Source organism: Hemiscyllium ocellatum, chromosome 3 (genome assembly GCF_020745735.1).
Source record: "Hemiscyllium ocellatum isolate sHemOce1 chromosome 3, sHemOce1.pat.X.cur, whole genome shotgun sequence".
Classification (NCBI taxonomy): Eukaryota; Metazoa; Chordata; class Chondrichthyes; order Orectolobiformes; family Hemiscylliidae; genus Hemiscyllium; species Hemiscyllium ocellatum.
The window spans coordinates 121076744-121102024 of NC_083403.1; the positions used below are offsets into that span (position 1 = coordinate 121076744).

The 25281-nt window shown below is 39.7% G+C and overlaps 1 protein-coding gene across 1 annotated transcript in view; it reads left to right on the top strand.

Moving 5' to 3' along the window:
• tpo (thyroid peroxidase) overlaps window positions 1–25281 on the top strand; it is a 118878-nt gene that overhangs the window by 38374 nt on the left and 55223 nt on the right. The window contains exons 4-7 of the mRNA XM_060855113.1: window positions 2790–2883; window positions 4196–4365; window positions 15938–16070; window positions 19343–19472. Of these exons, the coding sequence (XP_060711096.1) occupies window positions 2790–2883; window positions 4196–4365; window positions 15938–16070; window positions 19343–19472 (527 nt within the window). The remainder of the gene's footprint in view (window positions 1–2789; window positions 2884–4195; window positions 4366–15937; window positions 16071–19342; window positions 19473–25281) is intronic.

Genomic DNA, 25281 nt, shown 5'->3' on the forward strand with positions numbered 1-25281 from the left:
CACCATTTTAAAAGGTTTCTCCAATATTTCTCTTCCTTTATTTATATAGATGGTAACTTATTCCAGTATCTTTTCTCCAAATTAATTCATATCATTTCCATTCCATTCCCAATTTATTATTTCAGTCTTTTTCTTACTTACATTCTTCTCAATGTTTCTTTTAAATGTTATTATGAGATTGCTTTTGTCTTGGTGCTCCCCAACATTATTTCTCTTCTCTGTTCTTAGTTCCAACAGAACACCATCTCTTGTTGAATTTTATATCTGCTGAATCAGAAAGAATTGTAACAAAAGGCAGACTTGGAAAAAAAAATGAATTACCTGTATCCCTTTGGATATCTCTATGTGTCAATTTATTTGGTGTGAGTACAATCCTTATTTTATACAATCAGAAGTCACACAACACCAGGTTAACGCCCAACATGTTTATTTAAAACCACAAGCTTTTGGAGCACTGCTCCTTCTTCAGCTGATGCACTTCACCTGATGATGAAAGGTGCAGTGCTCCGAAAGCTTGTGATTTTAAATAAATCTGTTGGACTATAGACTGATATCATGTGACTTCTGATTTTGTTCACCCCAGCCCAGCACCAGCACACCAACATCATGGCTACCATTTTATGCCATTTGCTATTTCACATATTTAGTTCCATTCGTACTCACTGCTAACCTACTTTAGCCAATTAGGTCAGTGCTGCCTTGAGTCATACACATATTGTACAATATACGCAGCCATTGTGACTGAACATGTGTATCAAAAACAACAGTTGCATGAAATCATACTTTACAATATTATGAAAAGCTCTCAAGAATTTTGTATACAAATTGCTTTGTCCATTAATTTTTGTACAGACTCAAATTGGTAAAGTATGAAGAAATGAAAAGTAATGTGTAGATGTCAGATTGTTGATCTTATATATTGTGATCTAAATCTCCTATTATGCTCTTTAAACTTTTAACTTCTTTTTGCTGGTGGTTTCATTGCAGGAACCTGATTGCATTATTGTCCACATTGACTGCTAAGCAGAAATAAGCAACACATTTCAGTACAAGCAAGTAAAGATGCACTAAACAGTTTTATGGCTTTGCTCTCTAAGGATCCACATACGCTATTATTTATTATACTTGCATTTAATACACTAACCTTTGCTTACTCCTGTCAATAAAAAGGAAGATTTGCATTTATATAGTTCCTTTCATTACCTCAGTACGTCCCAAAGCACTTTACAACCAATGAAGTGTTTTTGACCTGTGGTCATTGTTGTAATGTTGGAAACGCAGAGCTAATTTCTGCAGAAACAATGCCCCATAAACAGCAATATGATAATGAATTTTAGCCATTAGAGTTGACATATCTGTCACCATTACAATACTGGAGTGGCATCATGTATTTTAAGCATCAGAACAAATATTAGCATAATAGCATCATCAAGTATTATGTAGCTTTTGTCCTGTTTCAATCCCAGCACAATGAATATCTTTCTCTGGAAACTTACATCTGGAATATCATTGATCCTTGAAAATTGATTATCAATTCCCATATTGATCTTTTGAAAATATACATTCAGTTACGAAATAACTTGTTTTTTTCTGTAGTCATTCACAGGATGAGGGCATTTCTGGCTAGGCAGCATTTATCGCCAGTCGCAGTTGTTAAGAGTCAACCAATGTGGAATAAAAGAAGCTATTTTCATTAAAAGACAAGACCTTGAAACATTTGAAATGTCATAATAGTTAACATTCCGCAAATGTCTGAAGACAGAAAGTTTTCTGATGAGGGCTGATTATTTATAACCCACTGCAGAAGTCTATCAAACAGTTCAATTGTATCAAATTGTTTTTGCAAGTTCAGAAAGGTCCACCATCATCTTCACAAAGCAACTAAGCATGAGCAATCACATTTTAAGAACATAATTTTAAAAAAATATGTTTTCTGTATTTAAACGGGTGTGCCAATGAAGTTCTGTTTTGATACTCAACTTCAGAAGTTCCAGAATTTGATTTGATTTGATTTGATTTATTATGCATCTAAGTACAGTGAAAAGTTTTGTTTTGCATGTAGTTCAGGCATATCATAACATTCACAGATCATAAGGTGATTGAACAGAGAAAGATACAAAGTTATGGCTGCAAAGAAGGTGCACAAAAGCAAGATCAACATTAGATTTAAAAATTAAGATGCCCATTCAGAAATCTAATAACAGTGGGGAAAAAAAACTGTTTGTATACCTGTTGCTACATGAACGAAATTACCTGAACTTAGACAGACCAGCTAGCTCATGTAAAACAGAAGCCTATTCTTTGGTTCCCAGGGAACATTTGCTAATAAACAGCAACATTAAAAAAAGAGGCAAAATTACCTCAGTACCTCATTTTGGCCAACAAAAGAAGACAAAGGCAGATATAAAGGAAATAGCACTAAAAGTATCTAATTTCAGTTCCAAACTGGTCCTTGTTCAGAATAGCTGCAGGATGGTCAGCAGGGAAAATATGTTTTAACATTATTGGTGGAATTCCCAAGTTGAGATTGAAACTGATGCAAGAAATGTTGAGAAGAAAAGATAAGAATGAATGAGAACATTTAAATCATGAAATTATGAGCACCTGAGTTACAATCATTCTCATCCTTAAATAATTAGGAAACTGAACAGGTATTGCAGTGCGTAAAGCTTCAACGAGCAGAGTAATTGGTATAATAAATCAATAAATCATACATGTCATTACCATATCGCTTTGTGATATATTAGATGATTTGACTGTGTAACTCACATTTATCTTACATTATGAAGAATATTTAGAAAATCCTGGTGACTCCTTCTTACCTTATGCAATTCAAGAAGGAATAAATATGGTGGACAGTGCTATACATCATACAATGAAAAGGTACGTATATCTAATATCATTAAAAACTGTTACATTTTAAACATTTAATAAAGAAGTTGGTCTTATTTTCTATCTATTACACCCATGTATTGGGAAATTAATCTTGATCTCCTGCTGTAATTTTGGCAAAGGGTCAGCAAACCCTGATTTTTAAATATATTTGACCTCGTGAACCTTGGAATGAGCAAACACCAGGTGGCATTACCAGGTCATAGAGTCATACAGTATAAAAATAGACCCTTCAGTCCAACCAGCTTAAGCTGACCATGTTCCCAAACTAAACTAGTAAACCAAACCTGCCTATGGTTGGCCCAGATTCCTCCAAACCTTTCCTATTCATGTATTTATCCAAATGTCTTATAGAAGTTGTAACTACACCTGCATCCATCACATTCTTTCCACACACAAATCATTCTCTCTGTAAACGAGTTGTCCCTCATGTCCTTTTATAATCTCTCCCTCTCATCTTAAAAGTTTGCCCCCTAGCTTTGAACTGCCCCACTCTAGGTAAAAGATCCTTATCAATCGACTTATTTATGTCCGTTATGATTTTGGAAACCACAATAAGGTCACCCTTCAACTTCCTACTTTCCAGTAAAAAAAGATCCCAGCCTTTCTGGACTACCTTTATATCTCCAACCCTCCATTCCTGGCAATATCTTGGTCTTGAACATTCTGACCATCTTTCAAAAGGCACAGCTGAAAGGAAAAATGAAAACAGAAGCCCAAAATCTGGAAAATTTTTCAGGATTCTAACATCTGTAAGTTGGCACAATCTGTCCCTTCTCAATCGCTCTGTTCACGCAGATCTGAGAACTGAAGAGTAGGCCAAAATTTGAAAGCTCTCGACAGCTGAAATACCTAGGAGCATCTGGCTGTCACTCCACTGTTTGTTTGGCTTATTCTAGGGAGTCAAAAGGATAAGTTGACCTGAATCTTCACACATCTCCATTTTGATACATCTTTGCTACACACTGGCAAAATAGCATTAATTGTGATACTCAGACATTTATAAATAAGATCTTTGTGTCCTTAAGTTTTATTTATCCATTGTAAATTGCCATATCCACATTTATAATAGAAATACCTAAATATGTGTGTCATACTATAATTTCATTCACCACCAGTAGATACAAGATAAAGGTTTCCTTATAACTGAGGATTCATTCACTCAGTTTGTCTTTAAATTTCCTTTAAATTCCAAACCTTTCACAAAAACACAATCAAAACAAGATAGTGTTTACTATTTGAAACAAAGTTTATATATTATTGGCTGATGTGGAATTCCTTTCCCTTTGTGATTATTTATCAGGGAAATAGATGTCAGTAAACTGCTTTCTTCTACTGAATTGCTGTCCTTTTCCAAGAGGCCAGAACCTGAGAGCAAAAAGATTTCAAGAGCTGCGGAGATCATGGAAATGTCGGTGCATCTAATCCAAAAGGAAGTGCACCAGAAATATAAGAGATCAACCAATTCCACTGGTAAGCAAATCATATTTGTCCTCAGCATCAGGAAGAATATGTGCAGGTACTGGGACTTGAGACTCCAACCTGGATTCAGGAAATATTGAGTCATAGAATAGAATTCCTATAATGTGGAAACAGGCCATTTGGCCCATCCAGTCCACATTGACCATCTGAAGAGCATCCCATTCCAATAACCCTGCATTTCCAATGGCTAATCTACCTAGCCTGCACATCCCTGCACTCAATTGGCAATTTAGCATTGCCAATCCACCTAACCTGAGATGAAACTGGAGTACCTGGAGGAAACCCACATAGACACAGGGAAAATGTGCAAACTCCACACAGATAATCACCCAAAGGTGGGATTGAACCCAGGTCCTTGGTGCTATACATCGCAGTGCTAACCATTGTGTCACAGTGCCACCCCAATCCATTTTCTTATCCAGTGTCATTATCCAAGTGCTCTTCATTGTCGTTTGGGATTCACCATGGGCATTCAGCCCCTCATTCCAGTTTTCTTTTGGCCAAGCATGAGCAAAAGAGCTGAATGGAAGGTGGGATTAAAGTGTCTGCTCTTGACGTCAAAGCAGCACTTTGACTGAGTATGGCTTCAAAGAGCCATAGCAAATTGAATCAATCAGAATCAAAGGAAACTGTCCACTAGTTGGAGAGTTATATGAGAAGATTGTTATAGTTTTGGAAGGCTATTCATCCCACTCTCAAGACATCTCTGTAAGAGTTACTCAGGATGGTGCCTTAGGTCCAACTATCCTTAACTTCTTCATCGATTGGTTCACCTTTAACCACTTAGATTAACTAGCTTTGGGCTAAATTAAAAACAGCAACATAACGGCAATGATCTCCTGATTGCAACCTGATCTATGAGCTTTTTTACAATGTTAGAGAGATAAATGCATGGTTCAAACACTGATTTGGGAGAAATGGGTTTAAATTCATGGGATATTGGCACCAGTACTAGGGAAGGAAGGAGCTCTTCCAATGGGGTGGGCTCTATTTGAATCATACTTGGACCAGAGTCATGATGAATCACATGCTACGGCTGTAGATAAGCGTTTAAACTAAATAATAGGGAGTGGGTTCAGTTGCATGGAAAATTATAAAATCAAAGGTAAAGGAGATTAGTAATGGGGTTGATTGTTACCAGAAAATAGAAAGAAGGGACAGAAAGTATGAATGCCAAATTGTACCAAGGAACTATAAACATGTAGGAAATCTCAAAACTTTAACGCACAAAGCATTCAGAATAAGGTGGATGAGCTGATAGTACAAATCAAGGTAAATGAATACAATCTCACAGCTATTATGGAAACTAGGTCAAAACTAGGAACTTAACTTTCAGGGATATTTCATCTTTTGGAGAGATAGGAAGAATGGAAAAGATGGTGGACTAGGACTGTTAGGAAGAGGTGAAATGCAGAGAGTTGTGAGAGATGGTCTCGACTCAGATAATGTAGAGCCCATTTGGGTGGAGTTAAAAACCAACAAGAGAAAGAAGACATTAGTGGGAGTAGTGTACAGAGTCCATACAGTCATCACTCTGTAGAAATCAACAAGTCATAAAAGCATGCAAAAAGAATAGAACAATAATCATGGCTGACTTTAATCCTGGGTTAATCAAATTGGAAAGTGCAGCTACAACAACAAATTTAGAGAGTGCTTTAGGAACAGTTTCCCAGAGCAATATCACTGAGCCAACCAGGGAAGGGACTATCTTGGATCTAGTAATGAGTAAAGAGGCAAGTTAATGAATGACTTCAGTGTGAGAGAATCCCTAAGAAGTAGTGACCATAACATGGTAGAATTTAATATTCAGCTTGAAGCTGAGAAACTTGAGCTCGAGACAGCTGTGTTTACCTTTAATAAAAAGAATTAAAATGAAATGAGGATAGAGTTAGCTAAAGTGAACTGGGCAGGAATGGCAGTAAGTGAGCAGTGAGCATGACTCTCAGCAGCAATACATCCCAGTAAACAGGAAAGATTCTGAGAGAAGGACAAAGGAATCATGGTTAACCAAGCAAGTTAAGAAGAGTAATGAGTTGAAATAAAAAGCATATAAAGGAGGCCAAAGTAAGTGATAGCCCTGAAAGACTGAGATAAATTTAGATACCAGCAAAGGATGACTATAAATGGAACTATATGTCTACTCATGACATCAAAACAGCATTTTGACTGAGGAGAAAGTGAGGTCTGCAGATGCTGGAGATCAGAGCTGAAAATGTGTTGCTGGAAAAGCGCAGCAGGTCAGGCAGCATCCAAGGAACAGGAGATTCGATGTTTCGGGCATAAGCCCTTCTTCAGGAATGATTCTCCAGCTCCTTGGATGCTGCCTGACCTGCTGCGCTTTTACAGCAGCACATTTTCAGCATTTTGACCGAGTATGGCTTCAAAGAGCCATAGCAAAACTGAATCAATCAGAATCAGGGGAAACTCTCCACTAGTTGGAGAGTTATATGGAAATATGGTTATTGCTGTTGGAGGCAATTCATCTCACTCTCAAGACATCTCTGTAGGAGTGTCTCAGGATGGTGTCTTAGGTCCAACCATCTTCTACTACTTTATCCATCAGTTTGTCTTTAACCCCTTAGGTTCACTAGCCTCAGGGCTAGATTAAAAAGCAGAAACATGAAGGTAATGTTCTGCTGATTATTACCTGATCCATGAGGTTTTTCCCACAGGATCAACAAAATTAAAGAGACAAAAGCATGGCTCAAACAAAAGTAATAAAGATATAGAAAATTAACTATGACGGCAAACTAGTGAGGAATGTAAAAGCTGGCAATACAAGCTCCTTTAGATATAAAAAAAAGGAAGCGAGAAATCAAAGTTGGTATAGGCCCCTTAGAAAACTACATCAATCTTTTCAGTGAAAGGTAGTTGTAACATTCCATGACTACTAAAGAATACGTTGATTTGATTTTTGATTTTTTGGTTTTATTCCATCACTAAAGAGTAGTATCAGACAAAATAATGGAGCTAAAGGCAAATAGGATACCTGGCCCTGATGGCTTGCATCCTAGGATCCTAACAGAGTAGCTACAGAGAGAGTGAATGCATTGGTTGTCATTTTCCAAACATCGTTTGATTCTAGAAAAATTCCAGAGGATTGGAAAACTGATACTGTCACACCCTTATTCAAAAAGAAAAGGAAGCAAAAAGTGAGTTTTGTCAGTGACACCCATAATCCATGAAATTATATAAAAAGGTGACTTGAAATTATGGAGCAAAGCTTGCTTTTTTCAAGGTTGTTTTCGGAATCCAGATACCAGTAAGTATGACATTTGTTGCATGATCCTAATTGCTCCAAGATGACAATATTACAATGGAATTCAGGCCAAATTGCAGGACAATTGAGAGTTAACCATATCAATGCTGGAGTCACATGAAGACCTGACTGGTTCAGGGCTTTATGGATCTGTTGGGTTTCTTAAAACAACCTGACCCATTGAAGGCCACTTCATCTTTGTATTTCCACATCTTTTAAATTTTATTCAAATTGCTTTGTGAGGTTCAAATGCACATTTCCTGAACTATGAGTCAAGCCTCTGGATCACTAACCAAGGATCACAGCTGCAGCACCCCACTACCCCTTAATTTGATATTAACTAGGCTGGAAAACACTACAGCCAGAAGTAATTTTCACCCCATCTATACTATCCTGGCTATGTATGTACTACACTATATATACCATACTTTCCTGGCTCACATTGGTGAAAATGACAATGTGATGCACCTACTCTATCATCTTGTTTAATAAATCATAGCAAAACATATAGAAATGCTATTAAATAAACCATTGGAAGAAGTGCTGGTGTATATTAGTACACTACTTATTCTTAATATACCTTCCTCTCCCATAGGATTCTTCAGTGGGATAGTTATTTTCACTGAGGAATTATTTACAAATGTATTTCCCAACAGGTTGACTGCATTGCTGCAGTTAGTTACTTGAGAGTGACGAAATGATTTATCACTTATATTAGGCTGTTTCTGAATCTCATCTCATCTCCATTATCAGTGATAATAATTCTAATGCTGTAATCATGCTGTAGGTATTTTACTGATGGGAAACATCAAGAGGTTTTAATACATAGCATTATGCAAAACTCTGAATGGTCTGTTGCTAATCGTACACTTTATATGATCCTGCAGTTTCTTTGGCAGTATCTAAAACCAATTAGTAGATAGATTATTGCTATCAATAAATCTGATCACCCAAGATTGCAGACATTAATGAATAATACAACCTCCATTCTTAGCAGACAATCAAGTTGACTCAGTGCTGCACAAACTCTTAGACAATACTACCTGGAGCATATTTTGGCTGTAATGAGTGCAGTTTGTAAGGCTTGAATAGAATCACATCAACTATAATTAGTTATTTGTCCTCATTCTGGTAGGAAAGGCTGACAGATTTATTAGAAGGAGGACACAGCTGAAAGGTTGTTCATTGTTATGGTCGGTATTCCTCAGTATGTTGCTGCTGACCCAAGAAAGAGACTAATCCATCATATGTGTTTCACTATCTCTTCATATTGAAAATTTGAAGGAATGGAACGTGAAAAGGTAAAGAGAAAAAAATTACATTGTTAATTGTATTGATGGTAACTAATACACGTTATATAATTTTGAAATGTTTCAGATGATAGATCAGTTTTAAAAACATCTATTATACCTGACTACAATTATAATTAATTTCCTACTTTTACACTCAAAACATTCTTTAATTGTGTTTTGTGTTATATTAATTGTGTTATATCTAATGTGAGTTCATTAGTTAGTAAAAATAATTTGCAAAGACACCAGTGGGGTGCAAAGAGAACAGTCTATGTGCCTGAACAGTAAGGCCCAGTAAATCCTCACTATTAGAACTTAGACCTCAATAACACTGATGTGGAGATATCAGAGTTAGAATGGGTCAAAAATCAAATGACACCAGGTTATAGTGCAACAGGTTTATTTGAAATTGCGAGCTTTTAGAGCTCAGTTGTCCCTCAAGTGTGGTATGATAGAGAGGTATAAGACACAGTATAACACAGTATTACTCTGAAAGCTTGCAATTTTAAATGAATGTCACACAATAACTTGGTGTAGTTTGATTTTTTTTTACCTCAATAGCATTGTATTGTGGACAATAAATACTCTGGTTGATAAGGGGCTTATGATGCAGTAATATTGTCCCTATCTCTGGACCAAGATTCAAGTTAAAGTCACACCTGCCTCAGAGATGTGTCTAACATGTCTGAATGGATTGAGTTTAAAAAGTAGTATGAGTTGACAACAGATACTCAAGCTCATTCTTAGGTGAGGAAATAATATGTTGAGGGCAGGGTAACAGAATGTGTGATATCAGTTGGGACAATAACAATGGCACTCATTAGGCCAATTGTTTTCAGCTCCATGTTTGGGTGAGTGATTCAGAAGACAGTCTCCAGCATGAATGAAGGATATGCTTTTTTCTGAACACAGCCCTGTCTTGAATGTAGGTTTGCTTGCTGAGCTGAAAGGTTCATTTCCAGACGTTTCATTACCTTACTAGGTAACATCTTCAGTGGACCTCATGCAAAGCAATGCTGAGATTTCCTGCTTTCTATTTATATGTTTGGATTTCTTTGAGTTGGTGATGTCATTTCCGGTGGCGAAGTCACTTCCTGATCTTTTTTTCAAGGGGTGGTAGATGGGGTCTAACTCCATGCATTTGTTGGTAGAGTTTCGGTTGGAATGACATGCTTCTAGGAATTCTCGTGCATGTCTTTGTTTGGCTTGTCCTAGGAAATATCTGGAAATGAACCTTTTAGCTCAGCGAGCAAACCTGCATCCAAACCTCAACCTGAGCTACAAATCTCCTCAAAACTCGCTAACAGCCCTGTCTGTCCCCTCAATGCCTAATATCACAGAGGGAGGTCTCAAGTATGCACCCATTATTTGCATATGCAAAAGAATGGTTTGATTCAGACACTGCCCTTGGCTTGAATAGCCCCTTTTAAAATCCATTCATGAGATGAGGGCATTGCTGGCAAGGCTCACATTTATTGCTCATCCCGAATTCCCCAGTGGGCAGTTTAGAGAAAACTGCAAAGCTACGGGTCTGGAGATGCATGTAGACCACACCAGGTAAGGATGATCTAGAGAACATTTGTGAATTAAATGAGTTTGTCAACAATGAATTTACGGTCATCATTAGACTCTTAATTCTGGATTTTCTTCCTATGGAGTTCAAATTCCAACACATGCTGTGTCAGGATTCAAACCTAGCCCTCAGAACATTAACTGGGCTACCTCATGCTCCCACAAGGAGGTTGAACAGTTCATCAACTTCACAAACACCTTCCACCTGGACCTCAGATTCACCTGGACCATCTCAGACACTTCCCTCTTTTTCCTGGACCTCTCCATTTCCATCTCCGATGACTGACTCAACACAGATATCTACTTCAAACCCTCTGACCTCCCACAGCTACCCAAATTACACCTCCTCACAACTCCTCTGTTGTAAAAACACTATCCTTTATTCCTAATTCCTCCACCTCTGCCACATCTACTCCCAGAAGGGCCAATTCCACCATAGAACATCCCAGTTGGCCTCCTTCTTCAAGGACTACAATTTTCCCTCCCACATGGTCAACAATTCCCATCAGTGCATCTCCTCCATTTCCTTGAAGCTCACCCCTCTAACCGCGACAAAGATAGAATCCTCCCGGTCGCCACCACCCACCTTACTAATCTCCAGATACAACACATTAACTTTCGTCATTTCCACCAACTACAATCAGACCCCACCACCAGAGATATATTTCCCTCTCCACCCCTATCTGCATTCCACCAACCTGCCCTTCACACCTGGCACCATCCCTTGCTGCCACAAAGGGTGTAAAACCTGTACCCACACCTCCTCTCTCATATCTATCCAAAGCCCTCAAGAATCCTTCCACATCCAGCAGATATTTTCCCGTACATCCAAACACTTCACCTACTGTGTTTGTTGCTCTTGATTTGGTCTCTTCTACATTAGGGAGACAGGATGCCAACTCATGGAATATTTCAGGGGACACCTCTGGGACACACACACCAAACAACCCCCATGCCCAGTGACCAACCACTTCAACTCCCCCTCCCACTCCGCCAGGGACATGCAAGTCCTGGGCCTCCTCCACCACCAAATCCTAGCCACCCGACACCTTGATGAAGAACACCTCATCTTCCACCTTGGGACCCTCCAATCTCTTGGCATCAATGTCAGTTTAACCAGTTTTCTCATCTCCCCTCCCCCCCCACCTCATCCGAGATCCAATCCCCTTGACCTGTCCTACGTATCCATCTTCCTTCCTACCTGTCCACTCCACCCTCCCCCTGACCTATCACTATCACACCCCCAGCCTCCATCTACCTATCACCTTCCCCCGTCCCAACCCCCACCTTCCTATTTATCTCTCAGCCCCTTTCCTGCCCCCACATTCCTGATGAAGGGCTCATGCCTGAAGGGCTGACACTCCTGCTCCTCGGATGCCACCTGACCTGCTGTGCTTTTTTATCGCCACATGTTTCGACTCTGACTCTCCAGCATCTGCAGTTCTCACTTTCTCCTTTCCACTGGATTAACAGACCAGCAATAATACCACTAGACCACTGACTGTCCTGTACACTGTTTTCTGCCCATAATAATATTGCAGACCACAAACGTCCAGCTCATATCGAAATATGTTTCAGAGTTATATTCAAAACTTACATTAGATTACTTACAGTGTGGAAACAGGCCCTTCGGCCCGACAGGTCCACACCGACCCTCCAAAGAGCAACCCACCCAGACCCATTTCCCTGCATTTACCCTTTCACCTAACACTACTGGCAACTTAGCATGGCCAATTCACCTAACCTGCACATTTTTGGACTGTGGGAGGAAACCGAAGCACCAGAGGAAACCCACGCAGACCCAGGGAGAACGTACAAACTCCACACAGACAGTTGCCTAAGGCAGGAATTGAACATGTTTGTTTAGCGCCTGAAAACCACATGGCGCTATCAGTTTTGTGCCCTGTGAATTTCTGAGAAGGTTGCACTTCTGAAGGAACTGGCTCCAGAAAATCTGCTCAAGATCTGACGATGGTGGTTGGCACAAACAACACCCCTGAGGAACTCCTGCAAAGAAGTCCTGGAGCTGAGATGACCTATCTCCAACAACCACAACCATCTTCCCTTCTGCCATGTATGACTCCAACCTCATTCCCAATGACTTCAGTTTTGTGAGAGCTCCTTGAAGGCCCACTTAGTCAAACGTGGCCTGATGTGAAACACAGTCACTCACACCTCATCTCCAGAATTTAACACTTTTGTCCAGTTTTGGACTGCAATGAAGTTCGGAGTTGAGTATCCCTGGCAGAACCCAAACTGTGTGTCAACACTGTGACAGAACAACCGTTGATGAAACCTTCCAACACATTTATTTTTACTCATGATCAAAAGTAGTCTGGGGTGGTAATTGAAACAGTTGGATTTGTTCTGCTTTTTGTGTACAAGATGGACTTGGGCAATTTTCTATATTGTTGTTTCGATCCCACTGCTGGAACTGTACTAGAACAGCTTGGCAAGTGAGGAGCAAAACCATCTCCCCACCCTGTCCCCGCCTCCGATCGGAGACAAAGACTCAGGAAGCAGGCAGGATTCAGGCAAATGGAAGACTTTTACTAAGCAACAACTTGTTCCCACAGGGAGAGGGCCAAATACATTTCCTGAATCTGGCCTCATCATGAGGACTTAATTATTCTCTTAATCTACGGCTCAGTCAGAAGCAAGATTAATGACACACTCTGACTTTTATCGTGAAATACAGTATTTTTATATATTTTGTGTCACAATAATCACATGCAATGTGGACACGGTGTCCTTCCTCCTTATTCCATTCACCCAAATCTGTGTAACACCTAATCATTGATGGGCACTCCTAAAGTCAGCCCCAGGTTCCCATGATTTCATGGTGTTTTAAAGATATAGTAATCTCCAGGCCTTGGGATCTTTCTATGCATCCTATTAATTCACATTTCAAAGTTACTGGTTATACTCCTTCTGGTATGAGGAGAAAGTGAGGTCTGCAGATGCTGGAGATCAGAGTCGAAAATGTGTTGCTGGAAAAGCGCAGCAGGTCAGGCAGCATCCAAGGAACAGGAAATTCGACGTTTCGGGCATAAGCCCTTCATCAGGATGAACACATTTTGTTGATAAGGGCATAAGCCCTTCATCAACACATTTTCGGCACCTTCTGGTATGATCCAGACTTGCTTATCTCTAAAGATTGCTTGAATTCTGCTATGCTTTGTATTCCATGTGCTATCTCTATCAAATTCAATTATTTCTCTTATATTTTCCACTGTCTTAATTATATATATAAAAAATGCAAAAGACAGGGCTTTAACTCACTGCTATAAGATTCATAACATTACTCTCTATTATAAAGTTGGTTCTAAAGTGTAAAGTTATTCCATTCTTTCTATTGTTAGTACTTTGTAACTAATGAGTTGTGAACAACATATTTCATTCAGGGCGTACCAGGCATCTTTTTAGATTAAAGAAAAGTGTATCCTAAGACTAATTAATTTTCACATCTAGGTTTAAATGTTATTTCCATTAATGTTCCTATTATACTTTGGTTATATGTGTATCTGTATTTATATTGAAATCTATTTCTATGATTATCTGAAGAATCTTTAACTGAACCTATTTCTTAATATTGTCAATAACTTCAAAGAAACAATTCATTACTGCAAAATAACTTTAGCTGCTGTTTTCACAGCTGCTGAATGAGTTAGGTTGGCTGGTTCATAGGCTGAGATTTACACCCCTTGTTCTAGCTGGTGCTGAGAACTTAATGGGACAGCAACCTTCCATTAATGAGGAAGGAATCAATCACTTGTCTATTCTGAGGCATCCTCCTAGCAAATTGTCTCTAATGGTTGTTTGTAGGTCTTCTCGTTCACCTTGGCGTAGTCCTGTTCAAAGATACCATTATGTTTCACTTAAATGCTGGAGCAGGCTGTTTAACTCTATTTATCCCTTGTCAGCCATTTTATGTCTTCCAAATGAGTTGTGCTTACAGCTAAGGATGAGGCAAGCTCTGGAGTACAGGGTTTTAGTCATATTGGTGGAATGTAGTCAGGGCCCGTAGCCTTTGCAGTATCCAGTTCCTCCAAACACTTTGTAATATCATATGGAGTGGGGGGCCTCTGAAAAAGACCAAGATGGATCATCCACTCAACACTTCTGGCTGAAGGTGGATGTGAATGTCTTGGACATAACTTTGTATTGATGGGCAGGGCTTTTCCATCTTTGAGAATGGGTTTTTTTGCGCACCTCCTCCTCCAATTATTTAATTGTCCACCACTATTTATGCCTGAATGGGATAGGAGGGCACAGTTTAAATCTAATCTAATTGCTTAGCTCTGTCTGTCACTTACTATGGACACTGCTTGACATACAGGTTTTGCAGCTTCACCAAGCTGACATCTCATTTTAGGTACACCTAATGTTGCTTCTGGTTTGGTCTCCTGTGCTTTTCCTTGAATCAGAATTGACCCCCTGGCTTGACTGCAATAGTCGAGTCAAGGAACGTACCAGGTGACAAGGCTGAAGTTGGTTTGGAGTATGATTGTGCAACTACTGATGGCCCATAGCACCTCATGAGCTGCTAGGTCTGTTCAAAGTCTATCCCATTTAGCATGGCAATGTATCACATATTGGAGGATATTCTCCATGTGAAGTCAGGACTTTGTCTCCACAAGGACTGTATGGTTGTCACTCCTTACCAATACCACCATGGATAGATGTATCTGAGACAGGCAGATTGGTGAGGATGAGATCAAGTATGTTTTTCTCTCTTGTTGATTCCTTTAACACCCACCACAGGATAGTTAAGCAGCAATGTTCTTTAGGACTGGGCCAACTTGTTCAGATGCTTCTACACTCTTATTGGAAGATATTGAAATCCTTCGCCTAGAATACACTTTTTGTGACCCTGAGTGTTTCGTCCAAGTGATGTTGAATATGAAAAAGCACTGATTCATTGGTATGATTCCACAAGTATAAATATGTCAAGTTATTGTTTGCCTAATCTATGAGACAGCTCTCCTAACTTTGTCATAATCCCCACATGTTAGTAAATTTGCAGGAGAGACAGGGCTATTTTTGCAATTATCATTTATTGTGACTTAACCAATGTCAGGTGGTTCACCTGGTTTCATTTTGTTTGTACTTTTCTAGTTGTTGATACAACTGAGTGGCTTACTAGGTCATTTCAGAGGCCAGTTAAGACTCAACCACATTGCTGCGGGTTTGGAAACACATGTAAATAGGATTAGTACAGCAGTTTTCCGGTCAGATAGGTATTTATGACGATCAAATCATGATCGTCATTAGACTTTTAATTCCATATTTCTCCTTTATTGAATTCCCCTAGTTTGCTGTGAATTACTTGTTCAGTAGTAACATCACTAGGACACCGCCCTGCAAGCAAAGTTAATTGATTTTATATTTTCTTAATTTATGCATTTACAACTCCATTTTTATTTCCATTTTGTTTTAGATCTCCTTTCACTTGAAGTATTGAATGCTCTTGCAACCACTTCGGGATGTTTGCCAAACGTACAGCCTCTAACTTGCTCCAACAGTTGCTTCATCCAAAAATATAGATTGATAAATGGAACTTGCAATAACAGGTTTCTGGGCATTTCTTCATTTATTCAAATCATAGTTCTAATTGCTCTGTTTGCACTTTCCCTGAAAGATTACAATTCCATTTGGACTTCTCCCTGACAGATATTTTTCTTGGTGCCTGATTTTTCCAGTTATTTTAGAATGGAAAATATAACATTGACCCCACTCTTGTTCCTTATAATAGCTGAACAATGCAAAACATACTGATTTTTTTTCTTTGCAAGAATAGAAACTGCTAACAATGAAGGACACAAAAGTGTTATCAAAGAATCCCAAAAATTAAATAGCTTTATCAAATTATGCTTTTGTTTTCAGTAGTTGGCTGTAGGTGTTTTAATGAGGAAAGAAACTCGGAATTCAGGGAAATAAAGAGGCCTCCAAAAGTGCAAATTGATTCAACTGTAGTACTTTAGTGCTGTAGCTTTGGCTTGTATGTTTTGATCTCCTGTAATGCAGTGATTGAAATAACTCTACAGAGGCTAGTATCCTGTCATCAAGTCACCCTTTATTTACACTTGGAGAGTTCTTGACACTGATCCAGCTCCCTCAGAGCCAGCTCTCAGAGTGAATAGAACCTCTGACACTCCAGTTCTTCTGTCAGCTGGGGCTTCCTAATTGGACCAGATTAACAGCCTCAATCTGGTAACTCATAGTCCATGAAGTCTACCTGGCTGACTTTACAATCACTATACTAGTGGTGTCCCTACCTCCGAGCCAAAATACCTGAGTTCAAGTCCGAATCATTTTGACCATGCTGCTTTGTTCAAGCATTGTAGAAGCAGTTTGTAGATGAGCCAGCACTGGGGGTATTGGCAAAGCGAGGTTGCGCCAAAAACAGTTTGCTGATTGCTGTGGAGTTGTGACCATTCAGGGATGACAAAAGCGATCAGCTTAACAACAAAGCTGATTGGCTCCCTGGTAGCTGAACACTTTGTGGATGTGGACAGTACCAGCAGAGGCTATTGGACTGCTGCAAGGCACAGATGATGTGTATTTCCTGCCAGTCGAATGCCTAAATCCAGTTTGATTTCCCTCACCAGTTAATGTAAGCAATAGGAGAAACGAGGACTGCAAGATGCTGGAGATCAGAGCTGAAAAATGTGTTGCTGGAAAAGCGCAGCAGGTCAGACAGCATCCAAGGAGTAGGAGAATCAACGTTTTGGGCATAAGCCCTTCTTCAGGAATGAGAAAGGTGTGCCAAGCAGGCTAAGATAAAAGGTAGGGAGGAGGGACTTGGGAATGCGATAGGTGGAAGGAGATTAAGGTAAGGGTGATAGGGCAGAGAGGGGGTGGGGGCGGAGAGGTCGGGAAGAAGATTGCAGGTCAAGAAGGCAGTCTTCCCGACCTCTCCACCCCCACCCCCTCTCCGGCCTATCACCCTCACCTTAACCTCCTTCCACCTATCGCATTCCCAAGTCCCTCCTCCCTACCTTTTGTCTTAGCCTGCTTGGCACACTGTAAGCAATAGGGTAATTATCAGACTTTGCAGTAAATGTAACGTCTGTGCCTCCTACAAAAAAGTACTTGAAGGCAAGAAAATCCTGCCCAGCAAATCGGATCATCTCGGTGAAGATTATGGATTGTAATGCTTCCCGAGTTTTTGTTGCCCTCCACCCAAAATATAGTGTGTGTGTGTGTGTGCGTGTGCGTGTGCGTGTGCGTGTGCGCGTCTCATGTGTTTGTATATATATGCATGGTAGGATTTATAAAGAGTTAGAGTTCTGACTAGTGACATACATGTTGAGATATCATGAGGTTGGAACCTTTTGTTTGTAATAAATGTTAATTGCTGTTAAATTTAGAAATCTGCTCTATGTTTTCTTTTAGCCTATGTCTAGCCATAATCTCCTGTTGGAGATTATGATTAATTTTTTTACTTATATGATAGATGAAAAACTTTGACAAAATGTGCCTTTCTTTTAAGAAATACTTAATTTTTTAATTGGGCAATGGAGAAAAGTCGTGCGGATTTTTTTCTCCAGGTGATATTATGGCCAGAGAATTCTGCTGGGGTTGGAGAGATTGCATTCTCAATTGTTATGGGGGAGGCAATGGCCCGGTAGTGTTATCACAAGGGTATTAATCCAGAAATTTAGCTGATATTCTGGGGATCTGGGTTCAAATCCCACCATGGTGGATGGTACAATCTGAATTTTATTTTTAAAAAATCTGGAATCAAGAATTAACTAAAAACCATGAAATCATTGCTGATTGCTGGAAAAACCCGTGTGGCTCACTAATGTCCTTCAGGGAAGTAAATGTGCCATCCTCACCTGGTTTGTTTGACCTGTGACTCCAGATCCAGCAATGTGGTTGACTCTGAGCTGCCATCTGAAATGGCCTAACAAGACATTCATTTCCAGGACAGCTAAGGATAGACAATAAATACTGGCCACAAGTGAATTTGAGAACAGACTCCCAAATCTGGAACACTCATATCCTACCCCTGACATGGAAGGAAATTTGCAGTTAGACCCAAAAGAAACCCTGCAATGCAGGTGGTCTACATTGCCAAACTGTGGGATTTCTAACCCTCGTTCAGAAGTGATTCCTGTCCCTTGGATTCGCCAGCATCTCCATCACAACCAGCCAATCATTGGTGGACACTGTCGGGAGAACGGGAAGAGGCCCAAAGAGGATCATGGCTATCCTGAGTAGTCTATTTTCAAGATTTCAGTTTCAGGATGATCTTTGGAGCCCAGGAGATTGGGGTGATAAGCAGGCAGTGCAGAAAGAGGTGCAGCATTTTGGAAGATAGGGGACGTGCGAATAATGCAGACAGAGCATTCTCAGAATGAAGTTTTCTTTACTTTGCCCATTTGTTCATGAGGGCTTTTAAAAACTTTAAAACTTCTGCATGACTAGCTTTACCAGCCACATTTTTGGCATGGTTGGCATATGATTAGTGTCAATTGAACAAGCTCCATTGACTCTTATTTATTGATGAATGGTGGGCAGACTGCTTGTTTTGACACCTGACTACCTTCTGTTTTATGGGGATCAGCTTTGAGGTGGATGGAAAGGTGGTTGGCCTGTTCTGATACTGAAAATACACCCAGGCAGAGCATGTACCATCCAGGTATAAACACAAGTTGCAACATTTCCATTCTAAGTGAAAGCACTTAGAAACCAGTTTGATGGCTATAGCAAAAAACAACATTCCTAAATAACTGGGAATTCTTTGAGAATAATTAATCTGACTGCATTTAAAAACTGCTCTATGTTCTCAGGTATTAGTCAGCTTTTATTTTTGCTTTTGCATTCTCTTTTTCAGAAATAATTCCAGATGGGGAAGCTCAAACATTGCTCTTGCTCGGTGGCTTCCTCCAGAATATGAGGATGGACACAGCCAACCCAAAGGATGGAATCCTGAATGCTTGTACAGAGGTTTTAAGTTACCCCTTGTAAGTATCACACTGTCCAACAGATCTTCATTTTGATCAGAATAGACTGATCAAGCAATAAAAATGTATTCCCTTTACAGGACCATGCTCCTAATTTTCTGAATGCTACCAGTATTGCGAGGTAATACCTAGCATTACCTAAAATGGAGCTTAAATCTGTATTTGCTATGATGTTTTCTCATTAAGGCACCAGCCTTAATTGACAGAACTGTTCTGACAATACCATTTTGTGCAGAGCTTCTAAATAATCGGCACATAAAATATTACCAGTGATTGGCTCTCCTGGAGGTTGCTGATGGACTTGAGTGCTACAACTTGACTTCCAGGCGAAAAAATATAACGTTGCTTTCCACATTTGTCATTCTTATAATTTCTCAACCCTCCACTCACATTCTGCCAATGGGTGATAAAATCCAGAAATCACAGATGCTGGAAATCTGAAACAAAAACAGAAAAACTCAGGAGCATATGTGGAGAGAAAACAGAGTTAATGTTTCAGCTCTATGACCCTTCATCAGAATGCAAAGTGTTGCTTAGGTTAAAGGGTTAAAGTGCTGGTTGTTTTCAATTTTTTTTTAAAAAGTGATTACAACTTTATTTTAATCATGCAAAGCTCTATAGAGCATAGATAAACACCATTCAGATCTGCTGGCTCCCCATTGTTCTCACTGAGTACTGATATCAGCCAGTGTTGTGATCTATCATTGATTTTAAATGGATACAAACTCAAACTTTGGCCAGATGTTCATTTCCAACTTACATGTGCAGAAGCGTGAGAAATCCCACTCTATAAACTGGCATTTAAAAATGTTTTTCAATTTGAGATGAGGTCAGATGTTGGAGGACTGGGTATAGAGACAGGCTGTATTGGGGGTCAGACCAAGCAGCTCAGGAAGACTGCGAAGGGTGTTATTTTCAGAGGCAGGACAGTCTGCATGGGGACTCCAGCACCTTGAATCTAAAGATAAAGTTTAAACAATAAAGCATTACCCCTCTCTGATCTCATCACTTCATTCCCTTCACCGTGCATGCCCCAGCCATACCCCCTAATACCTGTACTTACCCATATCGTTCGGTATCTGTATGTCACTCTACCCACCCCAGTGCCCCTTCATACGCACAATAAAATACTACACCCAACCACTCACCTCCTGTGGCTCTGTATTTCCCTATTCCAACTCCGTATCAACTTCATATTATCATTGCAATCAGACTCATTGTCCTTCGTCACAAACACTGAAATACCTAACAATGCATTTTCTTGACTCCATATCTTTTTGGAAGGTGGCTCCTTGACAGTTTTGACAGTTTTTGACAGATTTAGAAGTCATAATCATAATCCCAGTTATCAGTAAAGTGATGGGAGGAACCATTGACCAAGGTATTAAATGGCACTTGCTCATGAATAACCTACTCACTGATGCTCAGTTTGAGTTCTTCCAGAGCCACTAAGTTTCTGATCTCATTACAACCTTGGTCCATGCTTGGGTAGAAGACCTGTACTCCAGAAGTGAGATGAGAATGATTGCCCTTGATATCAAGGTTACATTGGACTGAGTATTGCCATCTAGAAAACTGAGTGAAGCTGGAGTTACTGGGAATCAAAGAGAACCTTCTCTGATTGCAATTATGCCCAGCACAAATGAAGGTGGTCATTCTTGAAGGTCAGTCACAACAGCTCTAAAACAAGGACGAGTTGTGTCCTTGGCCCAACAATCATCAGCCTTTTCATTGATGAACTGCCCTCTATCATAAGCTCAGAGGTGGGGCGATCACCACTGATGGCAGAATGTTCAGTACAATCTGCCACTCATCAGATACTGAACATCTATGGTCAAATGCAACAAGACCTGGAAAACAGACTGATACATGCCACCTACTATTCAGGCACACAAGTCCCAATACTTACCATCGCCAAGAAGAGACAAACTAACCATTTCCCCTTCACATTCAAAGGCATTACCGACATTGAATCTCCCACTACCTTGGGGTTTACTGTTGACCAGAGACTGACATGCAGCAGCAGCCATATAAATACTGTGCCTATATGGGATATCAGAGGCTAAGAAACCTGTGGACTGTAATTCACCACCTAATTCCACTCAAAGGGAGAGGGCAATATATGCATCTGAATACCACTTCCTTCAACTCACTCTCCAACCAACATTGCCTCTAGGCTGTGCAGCCACACAATTGCTTGGAGGTCCTGTTCACGTTACTCAATGTACCAACACATTGATTCCCACATGCAGATAGTTCTGCCATGCATGGCCCTCAAAAAATAAATGAGGGGGAATGTAGTCTCCAAGTCACACATAATCCTGACTTGGAACGATATTGTACAGTCCTTTACAGTTGCTGGGCCAAACTCCTGAAACTCTGTTCCCTACAGCACTGTGGGTGTACCTACATTTCAAGGATGGCTGCAGTTCAGGAAGGCAGCTCACAACTACCTTCTCTAATACAACTATGGGTAGGCAACAAATGCAAACTCAGGTCGGTGATGCCCACATCCCATGAACCAAATTAGAGAACAATAGAGTTATGTTTTGCATCCATAAACAGGTCTGGATTCCACCATCCCCCAAGGGTGCCTTACCTCTTCAAAGAAATAGCTAGGCCATCCAAAAGAATTGCAGTGAGCTCAGTCCTGCTCTGCCAATCATAGAGGTATGACTTGAGATTCCTGTGCTCTTTCAGCATTTTCACCATAATGGTGGCACACATCATTGTCGTTAAAAGCTGGGCTTCACTCTTTCCTCCACAGTGAGACTATAAATTGTGAAAACACAAGTCTTGTCCCATTTGGAAGTAATAGTCAGTGCAAGCTGTGTAATCCTAAGTGAAGGCTTTTGAAATTGAGCAAACTTGGCCTTTTGGAATTTAGTGCGGTTTCATAAGATTTGGATTTGAAGGATTATAAAAACAAATCAACTCTGAGTGCTATGATAACTGAAGAAGAGTCCAGGTATTCAGATGTTTAAATACTTTTACCAAAGATTACATTGAAAGAATTGTCAGAAGCAACCTTTGAAAAATGTTGGCATGTTTGACCTTTCTGTCTAGTGACCATAGTAACGCAGGGTTCGACATAAGAAGTAAAGGGTGAGTTCTGTAGGTCATATCTAAAATAATTCAAACCCTGAAAGAAATAGACCTTTCTGGATTGAAATAAAACTGTTAATATAGGCAGCTGTTCTGCTTTATTAGCTTCTGAACTGTTCTTTATGACTGAACATGCCATGTGCATGACATCTAATTTCTCACAATAAAACAATGGACTTTTATTACATGATATTTTCAGTTTGTCCAGAGGGTTGTGAACTATCAACCAGCTTAACTTACAGGACTTCTAACAATAAGGACGTGGAAACCTAAGATTGTATGGCTTTTCGTAATTAAAGTTGAGTTGACATCAACAGTTCATCATCTGTAATGTCATAAATTATTGCAGATCCTGCAGAAAGCCATTGCCCTTATCGTTACCATTGCTAATTTCTTGAACCCTTTTAACAACACGCAGGGATAATTACTTATTATTTGTCTCAGCAGGAAACAAATATTAAAGGAATAACACTTTGAAGGAAGCTTTGTACAATGGTTGGTTTCCTACTCTATTATTGTTATCACAGGAAACTCACTACCCTAGATACAGTAAATGCATTTGCACTTCTAAATACTTCATGCACAATTTTTATTTTTGCCAACTGTAACAGAAAGCTCAATAAATTTTGCTTCTATCTTGCTTTCAAATGGCATGTTATCAAAACAAAATTAAACAGCAATCAAATCATTGAATAAGTAGGGTGACCAAACACTCTGGAAGTACCGTAGTACCATTCCTCTCGCTGGTGCAGAAGGTCTGGATTCTAACGCCAATTTAAGATGTGCTAAGCACAGGGAGGCGTCCATAACATATTCAAGCTGGTTTATTGCTTTTTAAAAGTGGGATCACCATTGGTATTTGCACATTGTATGCCTGGCTCTTTCTCGCAATTCTATTGTTCCACACAAATACTTTGATTGAAGGTGCTAATGAATAACTTAATGCTTCAAGCCATCCTGTGAAGTTGTATGCATCAGCTGATAACTGTTGATTTAGAGTGACCTTTCTAGTTGTACAGTAGAGATACACCACCGTCTCCGTGAAGATTTTTTTTGCCAAAAGGTCTTTCTAAATTACTTTTTTATTTACTTTGAAAATGCTGAAAATCTAAATTTAACCCAGTGGAACTTTGTCATGAGATCATAGAGAGAGCATTATTACAAAACAGACAATCCATCTCTTATTCCACTCTTCCTATCATCTTTTTTCTGATGTCAATGTTTTATATCTCATTTTTTGGGATACTGATTATGCTTAACTGAATTGTAAAATGGTGACAACTCAGACAGAGCACATCTCACTTATTATTTGTGTGTCAAGAGAGTAAGGCAAGGCTGGATGGTCTTTACTTTAATGTTAGGAGGGCAATAAGTAAAACTGATGACTTAAAGGTGTGGATTGACACATGGAAGTGTGATACTGTTACCATCGCAGAAACATGGTTGAGGGAAGGGCTGGGCTGGCAACTCAATATTCCTGGGTATACAATCTTTAGGCAAGACTGAGGACGGTGCAAAAAGAGTGGTGGTGTTGCACTATTAAAGAGTCAATTACTGCAATAAGGAGAGATTATATATTGGAGGGGTCTTCAAACGAGACTTTATGATTGGAACTTAGGAATGTTCATATTACAGACCCTTGAAACATCAGCTGGAAATCGAGGCTCAAATATGTAGACCAGTCCACGGAGGTGTGTAAGAGTAATAATTAGGCAATTATGTGAGGGGATTTTGCCTTGTCCAATTTAAATTGGGAAAGTCATAGTGTTAAGGGTTTGGGAGGGGTGGGGGTCGGATTTCTTGAAATGTATCCAGGATAGTTTTTTGTATCAATGTGTAAAAGACCCAAAAAAGGATGCCAAGTGCTGGTTCTAGTTCTGGGGAATGGAGCCAGACAAGTATTCAATGTGGGAATGGAGGAACATTTTAACTTGAGTGACCACAACACAGTATGGTACAAATTTGTAATGGAAAAGGAGAAAGATGGCCTGCAAAAGACAGCTTTGGATTGAGGGAAGGCAAATTTTATTATTTTAAAATAGAACACAATCTTGTCAAAGTTGACTAGGAACAGCTCCTTGTCTATGATAGAGCAGTGGGGCACATTCAGAATGGAGCTCGGTAGTGTACAGGTCCAACATATATCCTTTAGGAGGAAATGTAGCAGCAATCAGTTCAGAGAATGCTGGATATCTAGAGCAATTTAGGACTGGATGAAGAAGAAGAGAATGGCTTTAACTAAGTCCAAAGGGAGCAATTTATCTATCGTCCTTGAGGAATATAGGAAGTGCAAGAGAGACCTTAAGAAAGCCATTAGAAAGGGGTGGCACAGTGGCTCAGTGGTTAGCAGTGCTGCCTCACAGCACCAGGGACCCAGGTTCAATTTCAGCCTATTCTCCTGAGTCTTAATGGGTTTCCTCCAGATGCTCCAAAGATATGCAGATTAGGTGAATTAGCTAAGCTAATTTATCCATAGTGTTCAGCGATGTGTAGGATAGGTGCATTAATCAGGGGAAACGTAGAGTTAATGGGCCTGGGTGCGATATTCTTCAGAAGGTCGGTGTGGACATCATGGGCCTAATGGCCTGTTTCCACACGTAAGAATTCAATGAAAAGCAAAAATGGAGAATGAAAAAGCATTTGCAAGCATGATTAGGTAGAATCCTAAAATATTTCATAAATATATTAAAGGGAAGTGGTTAAG